Source organism: Schistosoma haematobium, chromosome 1 (assembly GCF_000699445.3).
Source record: "Schistosoma haematobium chromosome 1, whole genome shotgun sequence".
Classification (NCBI taxonomy): Eukaryota; Metazoa; Platyhelminthes; class Trematoda; order Strigeidida; family Schistosomatidae; genus Schistosoma; species Schistosoma haematobium.
In genome coordinates this window covers 10,047,661-10,073,089 of record NC_067196.1, presented here as the reverse complement: position 1 = coordinate 10,073,089, position 25,429 = coordinate 10,047,661, and the positions used below count along the sequence as shown (strand labels likewise).

At 36.1% G+C, this 25,429-nt stretch overlaps 2 protein-coding genes across 4 annotated transcripts in view; one reads left to right on the top strand and one right to left on the bottom strand.

The window, feature by feature from the left end:
• Window positions 1-3,198: 3,198 nt before the first annotated feature.
• Window positions 3,199-11,407, top strand: MS3_00002182 (uncharacterized protein). The gene is made up of 9 exons (XM_051209752.1): window positions 3,199-3,292; window positions 4,583-4,923; window positions 7,283-7,394; window positions 7,456-7,728; window positions 8,246-8,461; window positions 8,872-9,092; window positions 9,275-9,557; window positions 10,521-10,643; window positions 10,950-11,407. Exons 4-9 carry the CDS (start codon window positions 7,635-7,637, stop codon window positions 11,108-11,110), a joined length of 1,098 nt encoding a protein of 365 aa, XP_051073109.1. The 5' UTR covers window positions 3,199-3,292; window positions 4,583-4,923; window positions 7,283-7,394; window positions 7,456-7,634; the 3' UTR covers window positions 11,111-11,407.
• Window positions 11,408-25,429, bottom strand: part of PRKAB1_1 (Protein kinase, AMP-activated, beta) — a gene marked incomplete at its 5' end in the record, with an annotated part of 59,475 nt that continues 45,453 nt past the window's right edge. For all 3 annotated transcript variants that reach the window (XM_035731538.2, XM_051209732.1, XM_051209731.1), the window contains 3 exons: window positions 11,408-11,628; window positions 12,163-12,261; window positions 18,743-18,913. In XM_035731538.2, coding sequence (XP_035586051.1) covers window positions 11,545-11,628; window positions 12,163-12,261; window positions 18,743-18,913 — 354 coding nt within the window. In that variant the 3' untranslated portion in view covers window positions 11,408-11,544. The remainder of the gene's footprint in view (window positions 11,629-12,162; window positions 12,262-18,742; window positions 18,914-25,429) is intronic.

Sequence of the window (25,429 nt, the reverse complement as noted above, 5' to 3'; positions counted from 1 at the left end):
GTTAAGTTATTAACATGCATCGTTTTATTATTATTATTGTAATCCCATTTTTTATAGTTCAAATAATCTTCAACCAAATTTTCATTTTAAGCGTGTTAATCATGAAAGCAGATATTTTAAGATTATCACATGTATTTCCCGACCAGATGCTGCCGCCTTCTTTTGATTTATCTTTCAGCTTATCAATACCCGGGGATCCTTATTATCCTTGGTAACCTCCGGCGCGCGACGATCCCATCCAATTTGGTATCGAACCAACATCACGTTGATTCTGGTGGGAGAGTAGTGTAGTGGCATTAGACCATAACCACACAATCTTCCAAGCTGAACACAACACTACTCGGAAAATAGATATTCAATATTTAACACGGAGAAATACCTAACGATGGAAAAGGCAGGAACAATGAATGGAATGAACTGGAGTTGGTCGAGTGGCATGGCTCGGCCATGCAGGCGTGGTCTCTGCTGAATATTACCTTATATCTTCTATTCATATTAAATATATTGTTCTTTCTCTAGCCTAACCTTGTTCTACATCATGTATTGGTAATTGATACGATACAGTGAGTTGGTGTAGTCGATGGTGTGACTTCCACGTAAGATCTTATAGATTAGGCAGTTATATCATGACAAATCTACAAATTTAGGATTAGGTCTATTATTAGAGCAGTACTAATATCATAGTAGACCATAATTCTTCAAATTCACTTTGTTCACCAATCACAAACCTATTAACTTCTTTTTAAGCTCATCCTCAGACAAGTACTCTCCCCAAGAATCCCAACATGTGGACTTCATTTTGCAGTTTACTTCGGATATAAAACACGTTTCGACTGAATTTTATGGAACATTTACCAGAGTCCAGTGGATATTCTTACGTCTTGACTTGTGTAGACCGTTTCACTCTATGGCCAGAGTTAGTACTCATCAAGGACACTTTTACTGAGACAGTGACCCGCACCTTCGTCGAACGGTGGGTGGCAAACTTCGGCTGCCCACCAGCTATCACTAAAAACTGTGGACGCCAGTTCGAATCTGGACTTTTCCTTTGTTTGACAACACTATTTGGGATCATACGAATCCGAACGGCCACCTACCACCCACAAGTAAACGGATCGGTACAATGACTTCACCGACAGCTTAAAGCTGCATTATCAGCTGCAAACGTTTCACAGTGAACCGACGCTCTTCCACTCATCCTTCTTGGTATTTAAAGTTCAGAGAAAGCTGACATTAGATACACTGCAGCTTAACATGTTTATAGAATGATACTCCGACTTCCAGGGTGATTCACGGATCCGTTGTCTTCTTCAATGACTATGGATCTCACACAAGCAGGCTTACGAACACAATGCGTTCAGTTAAACATGCCTCCACTCGACAGCAATCAACTAATGTTTTCGTTCAACCTGCCCTACGATATAGTACGCACTTCTTTGTACGTCGCGAGCATAAAACGAGATACTATATGATCGATTAGAACGGAACTGACGATAACATCAATATCGATCACCTCAAAACCGCGTATTTAGAATGAAGCTCTATTCATGGCGGTTCTCCTCTGACACAACTGAAAGACAGGGGTTACATGATTACAACACCTCATCCGATGGTCGACAGTCAAGGTGACACTTCGGTGGCATTTGACAACGAACTTTAAATAACGCGTTTTCGAAGAAGATTAAGGTCTCTGCAACACTTAGATGATTACTGCACGTAAGACACAATATAACACTTTGTTTCTTCCCGACATTTTGCATTGCCGTATCATAAAATACAATTTATAATATGCTCATATATTTTTTTATTCCATAAAAACAAAATGTAACTAAGTTGATTTTTTTGTTTGACCGTTGTTTATATGTACGCATGTACGAATACAATTAGACATGCACCTATATAGCCGTTTTTTCTTTTGAAAGACAGCTGGAAAAGATGAAAATCCGGTGAAGATTATGATGAACCGAAATCTTTGTCATACATGTTTTACATTACTACATCGTACCATATGTCTTTCATAGTAGGGAAAGGCGACCAGACGCTGCTGAACATAGCAGGCTATCAGAAGAGTGTTTACCAACGATAAGCTCGTTGGGTTTAAAACTGTGTTTGGAAAAGTCTTAGGATCATAACTATGTCACTAATAGGAGGGGTGATCCGTGGCGTAAATAAATATCCAAAATCAATAGCTCTTTTGGTCTTCGACATTTAATGTTGACCGAACTAGTTTGACTTGAATTACTTAGATGAAGGCGCTCGGTCATGATATCGCACGAGATCAACAGACCAGAGCATTTCACGTTCCCAGTCAGTGCTTGACAGTTGTAATTTAGAGGTTCAGAAATCCGCACCTGATTAACGTTTATTTTTTATATTTCCGAATGTACGGTTTTGTATCTTGTGAAGCGATACGCCGTAAAGTTTTTAAACACACGCCTGAATAAGAATGCAGTAAGTAGATACAACTGGTGTGCTAAATCAAACGAAAACTATGACTTGTTGAATTATCTATGTTGAAGGAGCAGGTAGCCCATATATCCAAACAGGCTGCCTATTGTGATCGCTAAATCCAACTTATCGTTTGTATCTCGATACGGGTCAGCTTTCTGAAGAAATAACCAGGTCGACTGTGTTTTTGTGTATTACAGGTGCGGTTCGTAGAACTTTACTCCCAGTTATTTATATATTTATCACAATATTTGCACTACGAGTATTTGCTGTGCACGCCAGTTTTCGCAGCGTATTATGAATGAGAGGTAGTCAAAGCGTCGTCACTAAATACGTGTACAGATTCTGAGGGACTAGCCGCTGAGATGACTTATTTATCTGTTAATTATAAATGAAAATGTAGGCACTGATATCAAATGAATTCGAAAGGATTTTTGAAGAAAATTCTCCTTTAAAGCCATATATGATTTAACTGTTTAGTCGTCTGTCTTTGCTCTTTCATGTCTGTCAGGTATGGCACATGGTGCAGGTAGAGTTTTCAGCTCGGATCTACTGAAGTTCTAAAGCCTGAGCGTTTGTTTATAATAAGAACTGCAAAATACAATGCTTTGATAACAACTTTGGTATTGATATATCATTAGTGAAAATTTTTATGATGTAAAGTGTTCAAAAACTATATTATCTGTAAATGTTTGCTACAAGAAATTTATTACTGCAGATATCTTTTACTACTTTTGTTTTAACAAGTAGCGGGACGCCATATTTGCATCTTTGTTCGTCGTTGCTGACTCTCATCAAGTTATTTACCGTTTCGATGGCGCCCAAGAAAAAGACCAATGAGATAGTAAGCATTTAATCTGTTAACCACTAAACGGCTTGTTTTTTCCTGAAATATTTGGGAAATTTATTTTCTCAAGAGGTGTCTATCATTTTGAAGTATTATCTAGATTATCATCCTTGTCCTGTTATACAGTCGGTTTGTCCTTCTTAATCAGCAAAAGTACTTTCTCGACCTCAAGTTGATGTCTTTTACCCGATTCTTGCTGACTGTCAATAGTTAGGAGTTCACTCATGCGATTGTTATCATTAATAGACTGTGGTTCATATGACAGTAGATGGTAAAGATAATTCATTGGACTGCATGTATTTTAATTCGGGCAGTTAGTTACCCCGTCACTATTTTTGTTATTCTCATTATTTTTAGGTTTGTTGGTCACATTTGGTGTTTGTCCGACATTTGGATTACTGATTTTATGACTTTACCATTAAACCTTAAAACAGTTCTTACGGTCATTTGGTTGACTGATCACTTTCAGCACTCAGAAGGGTCCAGATCTGGTTAACTAAGTTTTTGTAGAACAAATCAGTCGTACGTCGTAGGTGATGGTATTTTACTAAATAAGTGCCCTGTAGCTCGTATGACTAGGAATGTGTTGATGGACCTAGATAAAGCATGCGTTTGTTTTCCGTTCCTTTTGTGTAGCTATATAATGCAGTGGCAATGTTGATTACTGTGCGGTTTTACCCGATGTGCGTTTAAAATCACCTACTGGAAGGAAAAACAAACCACTCATTTTGCAAAAGTTTTTCTGTCCGATTTTGCTCACTTGAGCAACAAATTTTATAAGTACCGTACTATTGACCTTGAGCGGCTAATTACCATACCAGGAGAGTTTGGTCTAATGATGCTTATAAATATATGTATAATTATCTAAATAAAGTTGAGGCTATTAATTGTTGAGCGGACTGGGGTAAGGAAGTCTGTTAGAAATTAGATTTGAATGGGTTAGTTATCAAATTCAGAGTGGATATTTCCGCACCATTGTAAAATCACAGTAGCTACACCACATGTGTTTATCAATTTTAAGCGTCCTAAACATCAGATATATGCAGGTTGTATCTAGTTTCTAATAAAATACGAGGTTTTGATTACTACTTTTCAGATATCGTGTGAAAATTCAATGAGTGGTATTTTTAGTTTAATTGGTTCGCCAGTGTAGTATACCTTTACCGATATTCGGATTTTACGTTGGTATTGACTGACTATTCAAAAATTATTGAGAAAACGCCAAACGTTTTGAAAAGCTCATCATGCTGTCATGATATCTTAGTGTTTGTAAACTTTCATTTGCAGGTAACACGGGGTCGTAGTAAGTCAACTAGTCGGAGTACTTCGAGAGTTCGTGCACGAACCCCAAGCTCTGCACGGTCTCGATCGAAAACACCTACTAGGCGAGCGCGTACGCCAGCCTCTGAATCCAAGGTGAGACGTAGACGTTCTCCGAGCGTTGACCCAAGTGAAGAATCTGTCAAAAGTGTTACAAAAACAACCCAATATACCGAGACTGTTTTTGACCGCCCTGTTCAAACTGACGTGTTAAAATCATTGCCTCTAAACCATGGACTGTCTCGTTTTTCCCAAAAAATTATCAAGAAAATAGAAACAGAGAAACCAACTCATTTCTATGAAGAAGGGTAAGTTCAATGTTCTAGATTCCACACGCCGTTACACTTAGTATCTGTAACTTTTTGAATGCATAATTTTAATACAGCATTGTAGACTTCCACTTTGTTCATAAAGAGAAAATATGTATGTGCAGAATGCTACCATCTTCAATTCAATGTTACGTCACCTAGGCATTGACAGAGTTCCGATCAGTTTGGTTTGATGCAATAATGATTGCTTTCTGTTCTCAATCGGTTCATGAAATCGAAGCATCTACTTGTTGATATTTGAGTTTCTCATTTAGATTAGTTGTTTTACTGTTAATGTTATCCTTCGTATGCTGATCAAGCTATATTTACTAAGTAATGGTTTTATTACTTATAGTTTTTTCTGATATATATAAGCACGTCCAGTCGGAAACTGTATGTTTATCCTACCATAGCCTTTGAACGATCTTGTAATGCCCTCGGAGATAAGTCCGAACAGTGTTTCGTTAGCACGGTATCATTAAACATTGTAAAACACCATACTTTAAGACATTTAGAATATTAGGCTTGTCAAAGTCACAAGTAGACCATGTGTTCGAAAGCTCTTCAGGGTAATTTGCTCACTTAATCACTTGATAGTGATCACATGAACTGATCGTAATTTATAATCGTTTTTATCTCGTTTTCAGTTTTACGGGAGTTATATATTGTAAAGAAACTATCAGTAATCTCTACTATTAATACTCATGTTTGCTAAAACACTCGTGCACGTGAATCATGTGACTAAATTATTCAAATCGACTAGTTCGAACCTGCCCATATTTTTACATCTCTAAACATTTTATGTGTATAGAAAACTACCAATGATGTAAGAAACGCTAGCAGTTTGTTAAAATTAGAGGACCTGGTGTATTATGAAGGACCGCTGCACGGATGTTTCCGCTCAAACGGTTCCGAATAAGTACTAGTTGTTCTGCGGCAAAGGATTCTATATTCATTATTGTCCTAAAACCGGGAAGCTTCTGCTTTCGTCCAAAGTAAAATGCTTGACTAAAAAGTGTGCTTGAATAATCAACAATACAAACAGTTTTCTGCCTCCTAGATATGCCACCCGTTCTTTCCAGTGAATTCTATCAGTCAAGAATAACCGTCTGGTAGACTGTTCATTTGTCATTAGCAGGTTGTATGCTTATAGCTAACTGTATTGTTACTCTCAATCGCTTTTCTACAACATTCAGAACAATGGGTAAAGGTGACGGTGATTGTTAAGTACAAATTACTACTTTTCTGTCTTGAAAACAAGAGCGTGTATAACACTTTATTCCTAAAAAGCTTAGTCTAGAGCAGTGACATATTAAATAATTTTTTCGTTGACCCGGTAACAATATAAGTAAAGACTTATCAGACTACTGCAAGGCCATCTGCAAACTGTCTTCGTTGCATAGACCGGTTAATTGATGAAACTTCCGTCATACGCAGTTGATTTCATTTATAAATCTGCAGTTCACTATCTGCTTGAGTGTTATGCATCTTCACTCCCAATAACCACTAGCGCGCATTTCATTCAATTGAGTACGGCAAGTACTCGTCTTCTCTGTTTGTAGCAGTGTATTGCTAGAAGCATATGTTAGTACCATCGGTATTTCAAGTGATAGCTTGTAGGGGATTCAAAGAACATCTTTTTATCAGTCGATAGTCTGAAGCAACGTCGGTTAAGTGACGCAGTCTTGATTCATCTGCTCGAGCTAAGGCATTACGGTTATCACCAATGTCATAGTCAACCCATTCCTTCTAAAATTGGTCTACGTTTGTTTCCACGTTTGAAATAATAATTATCATTAAATAACACAACCGTTTCGGGGGATTAAGTGAATACAGATGTTCAGTAACTAAGTAGATTTTCATTTGTAGTTAGACGAACATGCAGTTGCAGAATAATGGATTTCCAGCACAAAAGACCTGTTATTTTCGCTTGCATTGCTCACACATTTCCTCCTAAAAATCAATGTTTTGAATCGTTCGTAAGTTACGTCATAACAATCTAAGTCTAGGTATTCCTGGTTAGTTTCCACTCAATTCTGAAAAAGTTGTTTTGAAGCTTAAGTATATGAGCAAACAACTCACAAGCTAACATTTTGGTAGTACGCTATATTGAGATAGTAGAGATTTGTAGCCCAGGTGGATAATTTTGTTGGAGTTTTGTTTTGTGAGCTGGATGGTTTGGTCGTGGAGTTTTCATCGTCCTGGACGACATCATCAGCACACACTTCTACCTAAAGGTTGTGCTGATGATGTCGTCCAGGACGATGAAAACTCCACGACCAAACCATCCAGCTCACAAAACAAAACTCCATCAAAAAGTACGCTATATTATATGTGTTATTTTATATCTTTCTTATAGACTAGTTCACAAGCCGGAAGCGATCCAACCACACAAACCAGTAACACTAACTCCACTCTTAACAAATTATCGTAAAACGTTGTTTAGTCCAACTGTTGTTGCCATTATTCAAGTACTGTTCATTATACCATTTGTTTACTGGCTGAACCTTCTGATATTTGCACCCGTTTCAGTAAGCAATTTTTCCGGAGAAAATAAAAGCTTATGGGAATCAGCGTTCCCACTAATTGAAATTCTTTGGCCAACTGGTGATAATAAAAGTTTGTGGGGTCCTGCACGTCCATTTCTTGGAGTTCTTTGGCCAACTGACTGGCACAACTATATCAATATCCAGAGTTCCGTGCTCGTCTTTATGTATCTTTTGTTGCAGTGTCTAGTTGCTCGTTTTCTCCCTATTGGTCGAATTGTTACAACGGGGATCCGAAATATCGACTACCGCTGTAATAGTAAGTTTTCTTGCTGTTGGAACGAAGTCTATATCAAGTACAGTTGATTAAAAAGCATAACTGCTCCCTGTTATAACCAAATTAAGCATTAATTTAGAACGAATATCTGAATAACGTAGATATTAAGTGCTACGTGTTGCTATATGCCAGTAATTATGTAAATAAGTAACGCACTAGTACTGTATTTTTCAAATCACTTGTTCAAAATGCAATTCTATTCATAAAAATCTATTGTTGATCAACTTAATCGGTAAATCCATCGTTTTTTTTTCAGATAATTTTAGTAGTTAGTACCTTCAGAAAAAAACAATCTAGCAAATCTAACTAGAGGATTGTTTATTACCATGTTTCTATCTCACCATTGATAAAGTTGAACATGTGCTCTTAGTGGTGACATTTTAAATGAAGTTTCTTCAAAATCTTATGAAACAGTAAAACATAAACACTTCTCATCCATTAATCTAAAAAAAATTTTCCGTTATCGTTATTTTAATATTGTATGCATTTATCCTTGTAGGTCTGATGTCTTTTATCATCTTCATTGGGTTTTTTGCTTTCGCTGAAATTTCCGAGTGTACTACAATCAGAAACTTAAAACCAAGTGAAATGCTTCCAAACCTGTGGCTCAGTTTACTGACTTCATCTTGTTTGGCGTCTCTTTTTTTGTCGTTTGTTGCGTATTTCGCCTCTAAGACAGTTGTACGATATACAAGACAATCAGCGGCCAAAACAAGTTAGTGAAAATGGTCGACTCTGTTTTTAACCAGTTAGCTTATATGATTTCTATTTAATTTTAATCAGTGTTGTAGGGAACGCATGTTATTTTCTTGATTTTAGTCGGTTTCATATTCATACATTTCTATTCTCGAAAAAAACTGTTATTCTGTATTTGCTCTTTTTAGTTTATTTATTTAACTGCACAGTACTCATGTTCATTTCACACTAAAGCATATGTACGTTTTGTTGGAAAGTGACTGTTAGCCTGCCCTTAGGTTTTTATTGTAAAGAGTGGAACCGATCACTCCAAAAAAACGTTCGTAAAACTTTATATCTTCAATGGGCTCACTATCAGTGGTGACAGTACTTATCATTTATGAATTAATTATACAATTATCTAATGCATGCTTTTCTCACAATTTATAGGTAGTATTTTCCTTGATTTTTGGTGTGGTCGTCACGTACGACCCCAGTGGTTTGGTATTGATTGGAAAATGACTATAACACGGTCGGGATTGATGGCATTGCCCTTAATAGACTTAACGTATATATTCAGACAGTATGAGCAATATGAACGCATTAGCCCGGCTCTTGCTGCGCATGCTCTTATGCACGCTTTATGGGTGCTTGACTTCTTCATTTTCGAGGTACGTGGTGTAGTGTATTTTCATGCGTACTTGGATTTCTGTTCTTTGTTGTATACTGTAAGTAGCCAATATTAATTAGAAAATTGTTTTTCGGAGAATAGCAAACATTATAAATTGAAATTTATATAATAATACATTGCGATGTTCTACTGCATATACCATGTTCTCTATATTTATTTTAGCATACCTTCTCCTTTACTTACGAAGCGCAATCCGTAACATTTGGTTCTTGCTTTATTATCAGTCGACTGGTCGCTTTACCTTTCGTATATTCCATAACAAGTTCATACTTGTCTTCAAGACCTGATGTTGGCAGACAGCTAACTAGTTCTTCAAAACATAGTTGTAATGCTTGGATTATGGGAATTGCTATTGTTTTATTTTTACTGGGATTATGGATTCATCGTAGATCAAACAACCAGAAAGATAGATTCAGACGTGATCCTCACGATCCATCGTTTGCTAGTGAGTTAACGTATATTTCTTGTCGAGGTTAATTTTGCTCTTTGTACAGTTTTGATATTTTCTAAATTGAGAATAACTAGGGACCGTGAAACGTCTATAGTAGCTAGTTTATCCAACGCTTTATTTTTATCTTGATTGTTACATCCATAAAGAACAACTAACATGTACGCAGTTAGTGTGTAATAACTCATCTATTTAATACTGAGGATGAACTGACTTAATTTATAGTTTTATTATGTTTTCCTACTTTAATGCTTTATTATTTGCAGCGTATATTATCTAGGAAATCTCATTTTCTAGTCACACGTCACCAGTTATGACCACACGTTAATGGTATGGTAACAGTCAACACCAGAGTTGGTTTGTCGCTTGTCCTAAAGCAATTTATTTATTGAGTTTCCTACAGAACATAAAATTTGCATTGGTTTTTTAATCGCATATGTTTTGGCGTTTCACAATTTGTATTGTCGTGTTCATAATTCATAGTTTAGTACTAAAGTCCTCATAACGTTATCGGTTGCTTTATCATTAACATTTTGTTGCGAAACTCAGCTGACGAAACTTCAAGTATATACACAGACGTGCATTCTGATTATAAATTCATCGAATGACCGAAGAATTATAAAGTAAAAACGGGTTCAACATGCAATGCTATCCCGTAATTTTTATTGCTTATAGAATTTATGTGAAATAGAAACTCACTAACTTGAGAGTTTGTAGGTTTATTGATGCAGTGAGCTAGGCCAAATGTATCTTCAACCAATCAGATCTCGGGTAAGAGCACTAATCCTGTTTAAACCTCGAGCTACATTAAAAATCTTTAATTCTGATACAACTGAGCTAACTGTTAGTTTGCGATATAAGACAGGATTTAATCAGTAACAATAATATGCGTATAGTTTCATTTGTGTATTCTTTAGCATAATCAAAATTATCAACTTGTCCATCTGTTCCCGTTTTTAGATGCTGAAATAGTTGTTGGACCGGGTGCTCAACGATTACTAGTTTCGGGTCTTTGGGGTTATGTTCGCCACCCAAATTATGTGGGTTACATTATTTTGGCCGTGGCAATGCAGATTCCATGCGGTGAGTTTTATTAATTTCTATGTGAATAGGAGAGCAATATTGTTTGGGTCACTAGTGTTTTTCGAAATTCATCCTTAACACTGAATCTGTACACAACACATTATGTAGATACAATACATAAATTTTTCAAGATTGGGCAACTAAATCACAGAGTTTACCGGACGACCGTTGGATTGGTCCACAGTCACCTGGGTAATTGCCGAAACAAGCCTGTTTGAATCGGCACTCGTACTGATCGCATTACTATGATTTGTCGTGTTGATCGCTTGCAATTGATACTAACTCTCCACATTACTCTCTTTATAGGTTTCGACTCTCCATTGTTATGGGGAATTTCCGCTATCACAATTCTCAACATTATTCATCGTTCTATAGTTGTGGAGGATGCTTGTTTAAGAAAACATGGTCCAGCATGGCAAAAGTACACAGCCTTGGTGCCGTATCGGTTCATACCTAAAGTTTTTTAATTACTACTTATTTCATAATATTTATTGCATTTATGTCAATGTGTTTTACATATTTTTCGCTCAATGGTCAATTCTTATAAGTTTTAATGTTTATAGATTTATGCTCTTTGTTTTAATACAAACTTTTAGAATTCTTCAAATTGGCAGCATTCATATATCCAAGTTTTGTTATTACAATCTATTAGGTGTACAGTTTTCTATTTAACCTTTTTTTACTCCCAATGTTTTATTCTAATAATAAGTCGATGTTTTTTAATCTAATTGCTTATCCCCATAAAAAATTACAAAAGAACAATATAGTTTTTTTAAAAATCTATTAAGGGCTAAAAACAAATTTTGAGCGTATATTCGTAACTCAGAGATGAATTGCAACTGTGGATTCATGAACTGTTTGTAACCAAAAAGAAGTCAAGTTTAGGATATGTATATAATGGTCATCCTTCAATCGGTTTGTAGAAAAGAGTTGACACGAACTTTTGCCTGAAGCGTGTGATTACACTCAGCACAATTACGCCGTCCTGAGGAAAAATAAAAGTAATAAATGTTTCATCCAAGCATCCATTTTTGAACTTGTTAAGGAGAAAAATGTTAAACACCTCAATTGTGTAGATTAAGAAGTATAGTTTCTGTCGCTGTATAGAAAATTTCAGCAAAGTACAAATATTGTATGTGATTGCTATTAGAGTACTGTATTTTCCTAGATTGTCAGCTCTAGCAACTCATAATGAATTGTCTCCTGCAATTAGAAGTTACCCAGACCATAATTCTAACAGTATAATCATATAGAGTGCCCTGTCCGTTTGTATTAAAGGCCTTCTATTCAAATTGTAAAATAAACGAGGCAGATTGCAAAAATGTACAGCTACTGAAATTGTTTAATAGCCGGGTGCGTGTAATATCACTACTACGCGTAAATAACAGGTCGTCACATAATGTTTGTCCGTCAGTAATGTAATCTTCATGGAAATACATACCCACTCGGTAAAAAAAATAAGCAAGCTAATATGTACAGAAATGCATCCTACGTACACTGGGTAAACGGAACTACTCACCTTTATCGAGAGGGCATATAGGTGGTTGACAATTACATGATTTGGTTGCGGCAGTAGATTAGGATCACAATGGGTGTTTGTATCCATATTTAAAATACCCTGAAATTAATTTTCCATAAAAGAACAAGCAGTAATGTAGACAAGGAATTCTTATTGGCATATTGAAATATTCTGTTACAATAAGTTATGAGATGGTGGATTTCCAAATATTATCGTCAACTGAGACTTGTCGGTGGTTGTATTCTAAACTTTGTATATAAACCACTGAAGGTAATTCATGATACAGTTCAGTAAAAATTACGTCACATTTGCATATTTAGTGCAAATTTACAGTGATGAGTGCATGGGATTGCAATAACGTAAAACAGCCTAGATCAGAGAACTAATTGAACAACGCTGTCAATTAGGAGTGAACAGTAAGTTAGCTGCTTTTCTTTGATTGTAATTTCAACATTACCATTATGAAGGGCCTTTGTTATTATGCAGTAATACCTTAAGTATATCCACTTTCACAAGGGCTTGTGTAAGCGTCGTAATCCATAAATTTATAGAGTAGTGAGTAAATTCTGAATACATTTCATGGCATTCCAATCTTAAAGCACAAAATCACTAGGTATGCGTCAATCTTTTTTGATTCCAAGTGAACAATGCCAATATAACTGCCTCGAGATCTGATACACGTTTTACAAACCAGCATTTCCTCACTGCAGTTAATTGGGATATTCAATAGGATTGCGAGCGAGGATTCACTCGAGTTACCACGCTTATCAGGATAGAGAGAGAGAGAGCATGAGCAATGTTAATTGCGTTGAAAAGCTAATATGTACTTAAGATATAGGGAAAGGTAGCGAGTCAACACAAGTAAGTCATTCCAATCGGTGTTGCTTAATGCCATTTAAGTTTCTTAACCACGATTTGCAATTATCCCTTAAAGCTCAATTAATCGATGATAGTTTGAAGTTCACTGAATCTATGTTCTAATGCCGTGTCTTCGTTTCGACGTTACCTTCCAACCTCCCGAGTAAACCAATATGGCAGTGGAAATATCACACTAACAAACAACCACAGCCTGATCAATAGACTAACTAAAACTCCAACAATAACAAAAGAAAAACTGAAGAATTAAGTTAATGGTATCTCCAACATTCCAAACTTTCGATTTGATGAGTGAACTAATTAGAACAACGATGATTTTATTTGTAACAAGTTTATTAATATGATCGGTTCACGAAACTAGTTTGCTTGAGTTAGTTAAGTATAAACTCATAAGAATCAATAGGAATCCCGATATAATTTTATATCATATGTTCTCATTAGGAGTAAGACAAATTTATTGATTAGATAAGACCTATTTTGTTTATATATACATGGAAGTAGTTTATTATGTAGTTTCCGTTACTTTCTAAAGGTTATTTTCTCTCTTCTATTTCTTGATAGTATTGCGAGTTTATTGATGACCTATTGCATCAAACAGCCTTATATGTGCTATTAATTATTAAAATTAAATTGCATGTAAATACATATTATTGATCAATTCGATGTATATCATCCAACATGTGTACTTGACTTGGAGTTATCATGTGTTTATGTGATGGTTATTTCTTAATAGTACTCGAATGCTAAAACCATAGTAATATTAGTAGATCAGACAGGATTCAAAATCTATGACCTACTAATTGAAAGTTGATTATCTTAGTCACTATACACGACATTAGGCTCACGATGATAATTGCAGACTGTTTTACTATAATTTTGTAAATTGACGTAACAGTAATGTAGAGAATTCAATTACATGTTACCAATATGTACCTAATATTGCAACTTTTAGTGTGTAAAAAGCCGAAAAAAAGTTTCCCCGTGAATGATTTTCAGAAAAATATGGTAAGAAAAATACAAATTTGTTCGTGATTCATCAAGTGAATATTATGTACACTTGGTATAAGTTAATCAATAGATTAGTATAGGAAAGTCAAGAGATTATTTCAATATTTACTGTTTTAGACTAGAATATTTATTCAAACTGGTGTATTATCAGAGCGAAGAAAGCAGTTAGACTACATTTGTAGAGTAAAATTTGTTTTATTGTTAGTGGAATACACATTAACAGGGACCATTAATTCAATAAAACTAAGTTATTTCAGACAATTATACAAAGGGTAGAGGAAGATTGGAACAATCGGGAAGCTACACGTAGAGATTCTGAAATTTTCTTTCAAACCATATTTGGATGGAATGTCTCCAACTCTTTCAGAGCTTCCTTGAGTTAACCGAGAGCAGTCCCCATACCTCCCATCTTTAAAGTTTCTTGTGTAAGACTTTCTGTTTGCGCCCACTTGAAAATTGGTTACCGCATTCCTCTTGCGGTTCATCACTCTTGAAGGTTGTACTGTTTTGCCCTTTCGTCTTTTATATCTGCTTTCGTTCTCCTCAGGGCTTTTTTGAAATGAATCCACGAATATTTGAAGCGGGAGCCGGCCTTGTGTAATCGTTGTTCTACTATCCTTTCGAATTTGATTTACATGTCTTATACAAGTCCCGACACTTCTCCGAACTAGTTACAGTAATTTTCCAATCTGACGTTTAATAATATCTGGTTCTCGTTTTTTATTACCTTGATACGACTTGATAAGAACCCTTTCACTCACCTGGAAGTTGCGAGTGACCATCCAATACTCATTTATATGTTTATTTATCTACCCGGGTGGCAATATACTTTTAAAGACTGTCTGAACTTCCCTTCCAAACATACACTCAACTGGGGACTTTCCTTCTTACATTGCCGGATTAGGTGTAACTTTGTAGGACATTAGGAAGTTACTGACCACTTGTGGTGGAATATCCTCTCCTTCTCTTTTAATCAGAGCCTTTTTTATCGTATCCACGAATCTTTCTGCCTGATCATTCAATTGGGGATGCTACGGAGGAGATCGTAGATGCGTACTGTCATTTTCACGGCAGAACCTATTTTAAGCGGACAAAATGAACTGAGTGTGATTGTCAGTTACTAAGATCTCCAGAACCCCAAAACAAGCAAACAATCTTGATAATTTTCTTATTGTATTCTCTAACGTATTCGGTATACCGTATACCTCCGGCCAATTTGTGAAATCACCCATCATCGCCAAGTGGTTTCTGCTTTGCATCTGACCGGCGAAATCAGCATGTATTCTTTCCCGAGGCCGTCCAGTTTTGGCGATGGCTGAGGCTCTGCTTTAATACAAATCTTTGCAGCTTCTAGACAGGATCAAGAGCTACGACACTTCTGTTCTATATCACGGTCCATTGGCGGCCAATATGAGTAACTCCGAGCCAGTGACTTCATTCTACTTAATCCTGGGTGCCCGCCATGGAACTGTCTTGGGATTCGATGCCGAAAAACCCCGTAATAATAATCCGGTGGCCAAAAATAACTCACGAATCGACAATTGTCAAGGGGTCTTTCAGACGAAAGTATTGTAAAAGCTCTTCATGAAGTTGAGGTGAAGGCCACTTGTTGAGTATACAACGGCGAACGATCTTCAACGTATTATTCTTTTCATTAGCTTCTTTAACGGCTTCGAATGTGACCGATAGCCCCGAAACAGCGTCTGTCAACAATATGCGAACTTCGAACTCAGCTTTGACGGTAGCTACAAGCACCTCTTCTAGTTTTGTATGGGAGCTGATTAACCTTCAGATAGCATCTGCCTGTCCGAAATCCGTTTTCGGTTGGTACTTTATCTTGAAGTCGTAGCACAGCAGTGTAGCTGGAGATCGTTGTAGACGGTTTGCTGCATATACAGCGATACTGTTTTGGATATAAAAACTGTCGATAGCGGTTTCTGGTCTTTTATTAACGTAAACTGTCTACGGAATACCATCTAGACAAACTTTTTCACAGCGAGGATAAAGGAGAGGGCTTCCTCCTCCGACCATAATTCCCTTCTGTCGTTGTCAGCGATCGCGTAGCGTACGCAAACATTTTCTCAGATCCACCAGGGTAGACATGTGAAATCACTGCTACGATCTCATAACTTCACGTATCTGCTGCGCCCACAACGACAAGAGTTGAGTCATAGTGCGTAAGTAGAAGGTTTGACGATAGGAGCTATCTGAGCTTTAAGAATGCTTTTTGGTATTCTGTTGACCAGATCCATTTCGTATTCTTCGTTAGTAAACAAAGGTGACTGGGTGCAATATCCTGGCATAGCAAATCGTGTGTGAAAGCATTTTAAATTGTCTGCAATGACAGAGGACCGGTTTAAGTGTCTTGTTTTGTATAGAGCTTTTAGTCACCTTAAGATTCCGATATAAGAACCAGAATTCTGAGTAACATTGAATAACGTCCAAATATAACGCTGCAAGATGTGACCAGTGAATGCTAGAGGTTGGTAAACTTGAAACATGACACTTTAATGGTTGGACGACAAACGTACGAGCAATAAATGTGCAAAAGATTCTTTTATACGAAAGTTAGACGTTGTTCGTCGCCGGCTTTTGCTAACTTGAGACATTATTAAGTAATACTGAAAAAAGATGACTGCTCGCCAAAGATTTGAGATAAAAATTCGACCGTTACACCAAAGGAAATTTCTCTCGGAATCTTCGGAAGAATGAAGTTGGTGTAGCGTTCATGTTCAGCTGTGCCAAGTTTGCGAAATGGTATTCTGACGTTCGCGGCATCATCAAATTTCTCTAGGTCGACCTTGAATATATCTTCGTATTTCTTGAACCAGGATTTGAATATGACACCGACCAAACCATCAAAACGAGATGCGCAGATTATTCGACAGGACTAAACGAAGCACTTGAAGCCCAACAGTACCCTTTGCCTTTACCAGAATACTTATTCGCGAAATTGAATGGGGGGGAGTATTTCACAAAGAAGCTTACCTACAGACTCTAGTAGCTGAAGAATGTAATCATCACCTGACTATAAACACTCATAAGGGATTGTTCCGGTATAACAGACTTCGTTTTAGATTAAATACAGCCCTATCAGTCTTTCAACAAGTTATGGGCATTGTGATGCAAAATATTCGTGGTACGGCGGCCTATCTGGATGATATATTTATCGTAGGTACGGATTACGCTAACATAAAGAAGATGGATATGATCCTCAGACGTGTAGCAGATTATGGATTCAGACCACGTGCTGAGAAATTTGACTACAACATGGAGCAAGTGCGCTATTCGGGATTCATAGTCATCAAAAACGGAAGAAAACCTGATTCGGAAAACGTCGAGGCTATCAAAACCATACCTCGACCGACAGATGTATCAACCTTACGCTCCTTCTCCGGAATGGCTATCCATTATGGTGTTTTTCTTCCAGATCTGCATCGTCTGTGTGCCCTGCTGAATTGTTTACTAACAAGGAATACCAAATGGTCAACAGAAGCATTCTTAAAGCTCAAAGAGCTCCTATCGTCAAACCTTCTACTCACGCAGTATGACTCAGCCCTTTCCTTTGTGGGCGCATCAGATTCGTCAGTGGTGAACGGAAAGAATTCATTGAACACGAATTATACAATCTAAACGATATGATTTATATGGTTGTTTTACGTTCAGACACAATTATTGTTTAATAATAAAAAGGAACAATTTCGCATAGAATGCAAAATTAAAATCTGTAGGAACGTCTGCAAATGCATAGCACTGAAAATAGTATGGAGAAAAAATGTAATTCCGGTTATGTTTATTACGTTGTGTTAGCGTGGCATGATAAAAACTTGATCCAACGTATATATATATATCAGGTGCTGGTTTATGCTTGTGTCTGTCAGATGTCATTACACCAATTTTTCAACAATTTACTTGGCGGACAATAATAAGTTGTTATAAACAGTCAAAGAATAATTTATTTCAGCAAAGAATTTTGTTTCCAGACCATAGTGTTCTTTAAATTTATGGACAACATTTGAATGATTTAGAAGTGACCTTAAGACATGCAAATTACTTAATAGGTTTAAAATAGGATGGGAAATATTGTTGGGGTTATGGTTTGACGTAACGAACTGATGTGAGCTGTAGTGCTCTTTAGCTCTATATAGATGAGTGTATTTCGTGAAGAACTCAAAGAAGCGTTAACATTTATCTGACTAGTACATCAATAAATTCTAATCTTGACAATGATGAAGGATAGACGAAATGAATTATAAAAATATATATACATATATGAAACATATCTAAAGGGAATTTTAAACTTGTATCAGACTATTATTATGAGTTTATAGGTATCCATGCCAAGGTTGGACTTGATAGTTTCAAATAAATTGAGCATTGGGTAGAAGGTTAATAATAAATATATCTTCCTTGTTATATCCCAATGAATAGAAAAAATTGTATTTCTGACGTTTCGCGAGTTAATGTAAATCACTTCTTTGTTTTATTTACTCTGAAGAAATGGCCTAAATTAAGTCACAAAACGTCAGAAATACAATTTTTCTATTCATTGGGATATAACAAAAAGTATATTTATTATTATTAAGTTGGAATATATGAAATTCATTTAATAACATATAATTGGGACTTGAAGTTTAAAAGTGGTTATATAAATAATTAGATAAATAAACGAAAAAAAAGTAAATTTCAAAATTACCTGTAACAAATGTGGTGGTAGTAGGGGAGGTTGAGGTGGCGACCCCTTACCTGGTGCGATTGACATGTGTCGACTATATACTGATGTTGATATGTTATGTAGCTCACTTATATCTGCGGGTATAAAACGGCCATATTCTCCAGGGGGTGAGTAACCACCCAAATTGTCTACCTAATATCAAATGAAAACGGAAAGATACTTTTTAACATGACTGAATTGAAAAAAAACACAAACTTAGTTATTTAAGGAAAATATACCAACCATTCTGTGCTTGGTTAAACATGTATTTTGGATAAGATACGTACGTATTTATATGTATACAAAGTTCTGACAAAATGCAGAGTCTTCTGACCACTATAAGCAACAATGCAAGCATGTTCAGCATGCGATTCTCTCCCTCGAAATGCAAAATGTTGCTTCAGGATCGGGTTGCATCGACACCCGAACTAATGGTTGAGAGTGAAGTAGTTGAGCGTGTCAACCGCTTCACTTATCTTGAGAGTCTCATCAGCCTTTATGTTCTGGTGTCTGACGAAATCTCACCACGGACACAGAAGGCTCGACTAGCTTTTGCCAACTTGCGTCATTTATGGCGTAGGCGAGATACCCGTCTATCAACCAAATGACGTGTTTACTGCACAGCAGTTCGTTCCGTCCTACTTTATGGCAGTGAAACATGGCCGGTAAGAGTAGAGAATATCCGTAGGTTACTAGTATTTGATCATAGGTGTCTTCGGAACATTGCTCGTATATCCTGGGACCACCGAGTAAGTAACGCAGTTGTTAGGAAACGGGTAGTAGGTAAGAATGGCAAATCAATTGATGAAGTAGTGAAACTCCATCAGTTGAGATGGCTGGGACACGTGTTACGTATGCCCAACCACCGACTGCCTCGACGTGCGATGTTTAATGGTATAAGAGTAGGTTGGAAGAAAGCTAAAGGCGGCCAGACCGAAACGTGGCACAAGTCCATGAAGTCACTGACAAGTGGTCTGAGTCATGTTGGTAGGTGTAGACTACCTGGTTGGAGACTGCGAGATGATAGCAACCGATGGGTAGAGACCCTGAATGACATGACTCAAAATCGTTTGCAATGGAGCAGGTGCATCTACTCTTTGTGTTCTCCAAAATTTTAATCTTCTGATTTCTTCATGTCCCTTTTTTCCTTTTTCCAAATTTATTTCACTGGATTATACTCCTTGAATAACATGTTCAAAGCCTAATCTTTCCGATTACTGCTCATACTTTTACTACCTCTACCACTACGGGATTTGAATCGACAACTGCGTCTCTGTGCTAATGTGTTGTGGCAACTCGAACTGATGTACGTACGTACGAAGTTCTACGTAGTTACTGACTGGCTGTATGCAAAGTGTAGTGAAAACGTATTAGATTATATTTTTCACTTGAGAGACCTGAAAAACTTGAATGTAAAGACAACTTTCTAAGAGGAAAGTAGATATAAAAAACCAGATGTAAGCTAAAACTGACACTCGTAATCATAAACGTAAAGTGACTGGTAATGTTAGCAGATGGGATATGAGATGACTAAAGCTTCAAAATCCATAACACAGTTCAAGCAAGCATGAATGCAAATTTACTTAAAAACGAGAAAATTAAAGCGAATGTTAAAGTAAATTAATTATGTGTGGATAATAATAGTCTTAGAATTATATCATATGGAGTATTATTTAAAACCAGAGAACACTGGGCAGTCATTGTTTTATAGTATGGAACTCAGCAGTACCCACATAAGTCTTTCAGGTCTGATAGAGAACAATAAACTACTAGAATCCCAATAGGTCGGAGTTCTATGGCACAATTTTAATGTCAATCAGCTGAGATAGTGTGAGAGTTCCAATGGTAACTCAAATGAAATAAATCTTTAACAAGTACTATCCTACAGATTAAACCAAACTCCTAAAAACTGGCATTGATGGACAAGTGAGCGGGTGATATGTAAGATAAATGATTTTGGGTTTGGGAAATATACATTGGTCTATCAGTTGTTTGTTACTCAAAAATATTGAATACAATCATAACACTGCTTCACTCATGTGAAAGGTCAAAACATTTATCATACACCTGAAGCAGGACAAAGAGGAAGGAAACGAATGAATTTGATAAAATACCAGTTTAGTCCTGTCTTCGGTTTTGTTGAGTCAGTTACAAAGAGAGAAGGATTGGAAACGTGTAAACAACATCTTAGTGACTGATAACTTCATGGCTGAGGCTTTATGCGGTACTAACAACAATCCAAGTGATAAAGACGAAGTATATTAAAACTTAAAGCCATGGTTCAGTTCACGGATTAACGAAATCCCACTCAGGTACAACTGTATTGAACAAGAACACTAATGCGAACAATCGAGTGTATTTGACACGAAATTACAGAGCATTTCACTAAAATCTGAGAACCATAAAGTAAATAGTTAATTTGCAAAATATCAATCCATCGTCCCAAACTTCACTGTTCCTTTGCAAATATCAGTCCATTGTCTCAGATTTTATTGTCCATACATTTTTTAACCAACTGCGTTCCGTTTTCGTTGTTTCATTATCAATCTTCTGCTGAAATACATTATATGCCTGACCACCGTTATATACTACTTATATGGATATAAGTAACCCACACCACATAACCATTTGATTTGTATACCCCAATGTAAAAAGATGTTTCTATAGACTCCCAGTTAGTCTGTCGTATAAATAAATGGAAGTTTCATGAATGTAAAAACAAAACGGCCAGTCCCCTTATATCTAAATGCTCATCACCAAGATTTGGTCTAACCTTAGTGACCACGCTTTTTCAGCTTTAAAGCGATAGAAATTATAATTTATTCATAAGTATATCATTTGTTTAATAAATAGGTGAAAACGCACTTGAGCATACATTAGTGGTCGGCTACAAGTTTGTATCCTACGACACAGTCACAAATATGTAATATTTTGAAGAATATAAGAAAAACGATGATCGTTAAAAACATTTTATAAGACAGTGTTTATGTGATCTTAGCTCATAATGATTCAGTGGAGAGATTCAGAACATTTCCATACCATAAAATAATAGAAAACATGACAATAAGCATCAAATAACAATTAATAACTTAATCTCACTATTTAAAGATGTTTCTACAAACAAGTAAAAATTGATTAGGGTAATTATTGGTCAAAATGTATCATACATTTTTCAAATCTACATTTTTTTTAGCACTTACCACTGCAGATAGTTAGATACGATTGAAAATCGACCCACGTGGTTAAATTCTAAAAACTAGTTCAAATATTCTTCCATTTCTAATTAATAGTATTTGACGGTTAAACTTAGTAGAAATTAATGTGAAACCTAGCACAAATGTATGTTACCCCGAGTTATCAAGACACATTAGCACGAAAGGATAAAAGTAACAAGATGACTAGTACAGCAGTTGAATTGACTGTAGTAACGATATTATTAAAAAAACTGAACATAAAGAATAGTCGTAGTTTAAAAAACGAACGCATAATCCAGTATTTTCAATTTTCTAATCGCAGTCCACGAACAATTCGTGATTTAAATTATGAAAATTCTACTATCTCCAAAAAAATCAAGTACTAATAATAATCATATGAGAAGCCATGACTAGCAAAGTTCAATTATGTCGAGTGTGAAACAGTTATCACCTGCAAGGAATGAGGGTTGCGCAATATTGTGAACTGAAGTTAAACATGAATAAATTAATATATTTGTAATATCCCAGTGAAGTTAGACATGTATACTATGAGATGCCAGCTCAGTGTTCACCTGGGATACCGAAAGTCCTGTGTTTGATCCCCTGGTGGCAGTGTCGTGGATGCAAACAACTGATGAGTCCCATAGCAAGACGAAACAGCTGTTCAGTGCTTGCTCGTTTTCAGTGGTTATCTAACTTAAGTCTATTCGAAATTTCAATGGAAGACAATTTATGACTAATAATCGTACTAGTTAGAAAAAATTGCATTTGTAATCATCATAATAATTGAAAAAGTACAAATTGATGATAATAAGCTGAGAAAGTAGGATGGAAAATAAATATGTATAAAGCCGGTTAATCTAAGCCAAAAACGTACGATAAAATAAACATGTACTTTTTTTTCTACAGAAAATGTAAAAAAACTACATTTTATTTATTTATTTGAACACATAAACATTGGTACAAGAGGGCACCCAATACATATGCACCACACAATAGCAATTAAGCCGGCGGTATTTATCATTGATTTGTGTGAGGGCTGTGATACTGCCCGAATGCCCAGACCGAAACAGCTGGTTTTCTTAAGGGGCCACACTCCGAGCCTTTGATCTGAAGGTCTAATCCACAAAGCAGTGGAACGACGTAAGGAGATGAACTCCCATGCTAGCCAGTGACCAACAACAGGTTCATACTCCATTCGTTCCCTCAGGATCCTGAAGCCTATGTGCACCATTGGTTTGGAATCGGGGTTTTTCAAGTCCCCTAGGTGGAAAATGTTCTATTTATAACTAAATTAACAATTAAAAAGGGTAAATATTTTTGAGATGAATAATGAACTCTAAAGTGTTGAATAATTTTTAAATAGTAAACCGAAAAATGTTAGGATTAGGAGTGTTGGTGAAATAAGGAATGTTAGGGTTAAGACTTAGAATTAGTGTTAGGAGTTTTGTAATGAGAGAATAATTTTTGTCTACGCAAACGGAATGGAATTACGTGTGGGAGTTTCCAACGTATTTTAAAGATGAAACGACCATCCAATGCTTCATTATATCATTTTAAAAGATTTAACAGCTAAAGTCAGTTCGTGATGACAACTATCTTTAATGTACATAAAATCGCTAGAAAATTACCTCACAATGATAATTAACAGTTACATGTGTAACAGACAGAGTTATATCACGCCACTCATTACATCAAACGTCAGTCAGTCAGCCACAGCGTAGGACCAGGCACATATATGCATCGGTCCAAGTTGCCATATCTCATTAACACAACAAGATGGACACCGGATTCATAAAAGTAGTTAATTCAGAGGTGGTAATATATAAAAGATTGAATATAAGGATATAGTACAGGAAGAAAGAATTAGTTGGTAGAAAGAAAGATATGAAGCGATTTTAATCTCATAGTTTAAGGGAAGATAGACAGTGTATACATCTACGTCATTGTGATCGATTCTGAGCCATGTCACCAAGTCTCCAATCATTGGTTACGATAGTCGCGTGGACCCTAACCAAGTAGTCTGCATCTACCAACATGGCTCAGACCAGAAGTTATTGACTCCAAGCACTGATGCCACGTTTTGGTTTGGCCGCCTCTAACCAAACAGGATTATGTCATCTGCGTATTCTAAGTCGATAAGTGGACCTCCTGGAAGGAGATCAATGCCCGAGAATTCAGTCGACGACGTTAATTTGATTAGACTTGGCTGGTTGTGCCATCCAGTTATGAAAAAACCAACATCTATATAAACAGTATGGAAATCTTTTGATCTCTCAATACACTGGCAATAAGGTCATGTATACATTATTAGAATAATATTGAGCAATCGAAATTGTGGTACTAATGGGTCAATAACCAGGTGCTATATAAAAACGATTCAAACTAATATGAATCCATAGATTCAGTAAATTAACGTCGGTTAACCATCGAGTAGTGATCAATGTCATGGGTTATCTAATCATTTAGTGCTGCTTCGAACTCTATCAATCTAATTGAAATAGGGCCACTAGTTTCGGTGACTCGAATTTGTTTGTCCTACCTTCTTTGAGATATCAGATGGTTGGAGGCAATCGACAGGAAACCCTACTCGACGTAGGTTACGTGCTACTTGACACTCGTATATAACGGATATCTGAGATATTGAGGAAACATACACTAAAGACAAGATTCGATATGGAGGTGGTTTTAATGACTAGATTCATTTTCATTAAGAAAATTTACAGATAGATAAACAGGACGCAGACTTTACAATCGTACAAAAAGAGAAAATTAGAGTAAGTAAAGGAACAAGTAGTGTTAATGTAGAGGAGAAAAAGTAGGAAAAATTGAAGAGTAAAAACAATTACTAGATTTATAGGATAAATAAAATAAAAAGAATTGAACAGTGACAGAAACATAAATAGTTTATATGGATTGAGGCGTAGATCAGTGGTTGAGGTGTCTAACATTGAGTCACTAAATTACATGTCAAAATCAAGATGCTCCATTTAATTTGGATAGTACAATAGAGTAGTAGAGTGTGAATTGAAGTCAAGTTCACTAATATTTACCTGGTGCTATATGAATTCTACTACCAATAACAACTGAATATATATGAGGACAAGTTGTGTGAAATCAACAAAGATGGAAATGAACTAAATAGATCAAAGGATTATACAAAAATAAAATGACAGTTTTTTTTATAATTCTTCGGACTATTCATATATGTATATAGTTTTTTTTTTTTTTTTTTGAAACAAAATAACTTATGTTCAGACATTTGGGGCATATAAACAACATTGTCCTCGTAAACATATAGTAGGTCAATTGAACTTAAGTAAAACAACAGAATTTAGAATTTATCGCTGCATTATCGACTAAAGATATGCCGGTTCAATCAATACGTTAGAATACAATACATTTCAACATACTAACATGTTTTAATTCAAGAATAATGAACACATGTTTTTATTCTATTTCGAAACTTTGAGGC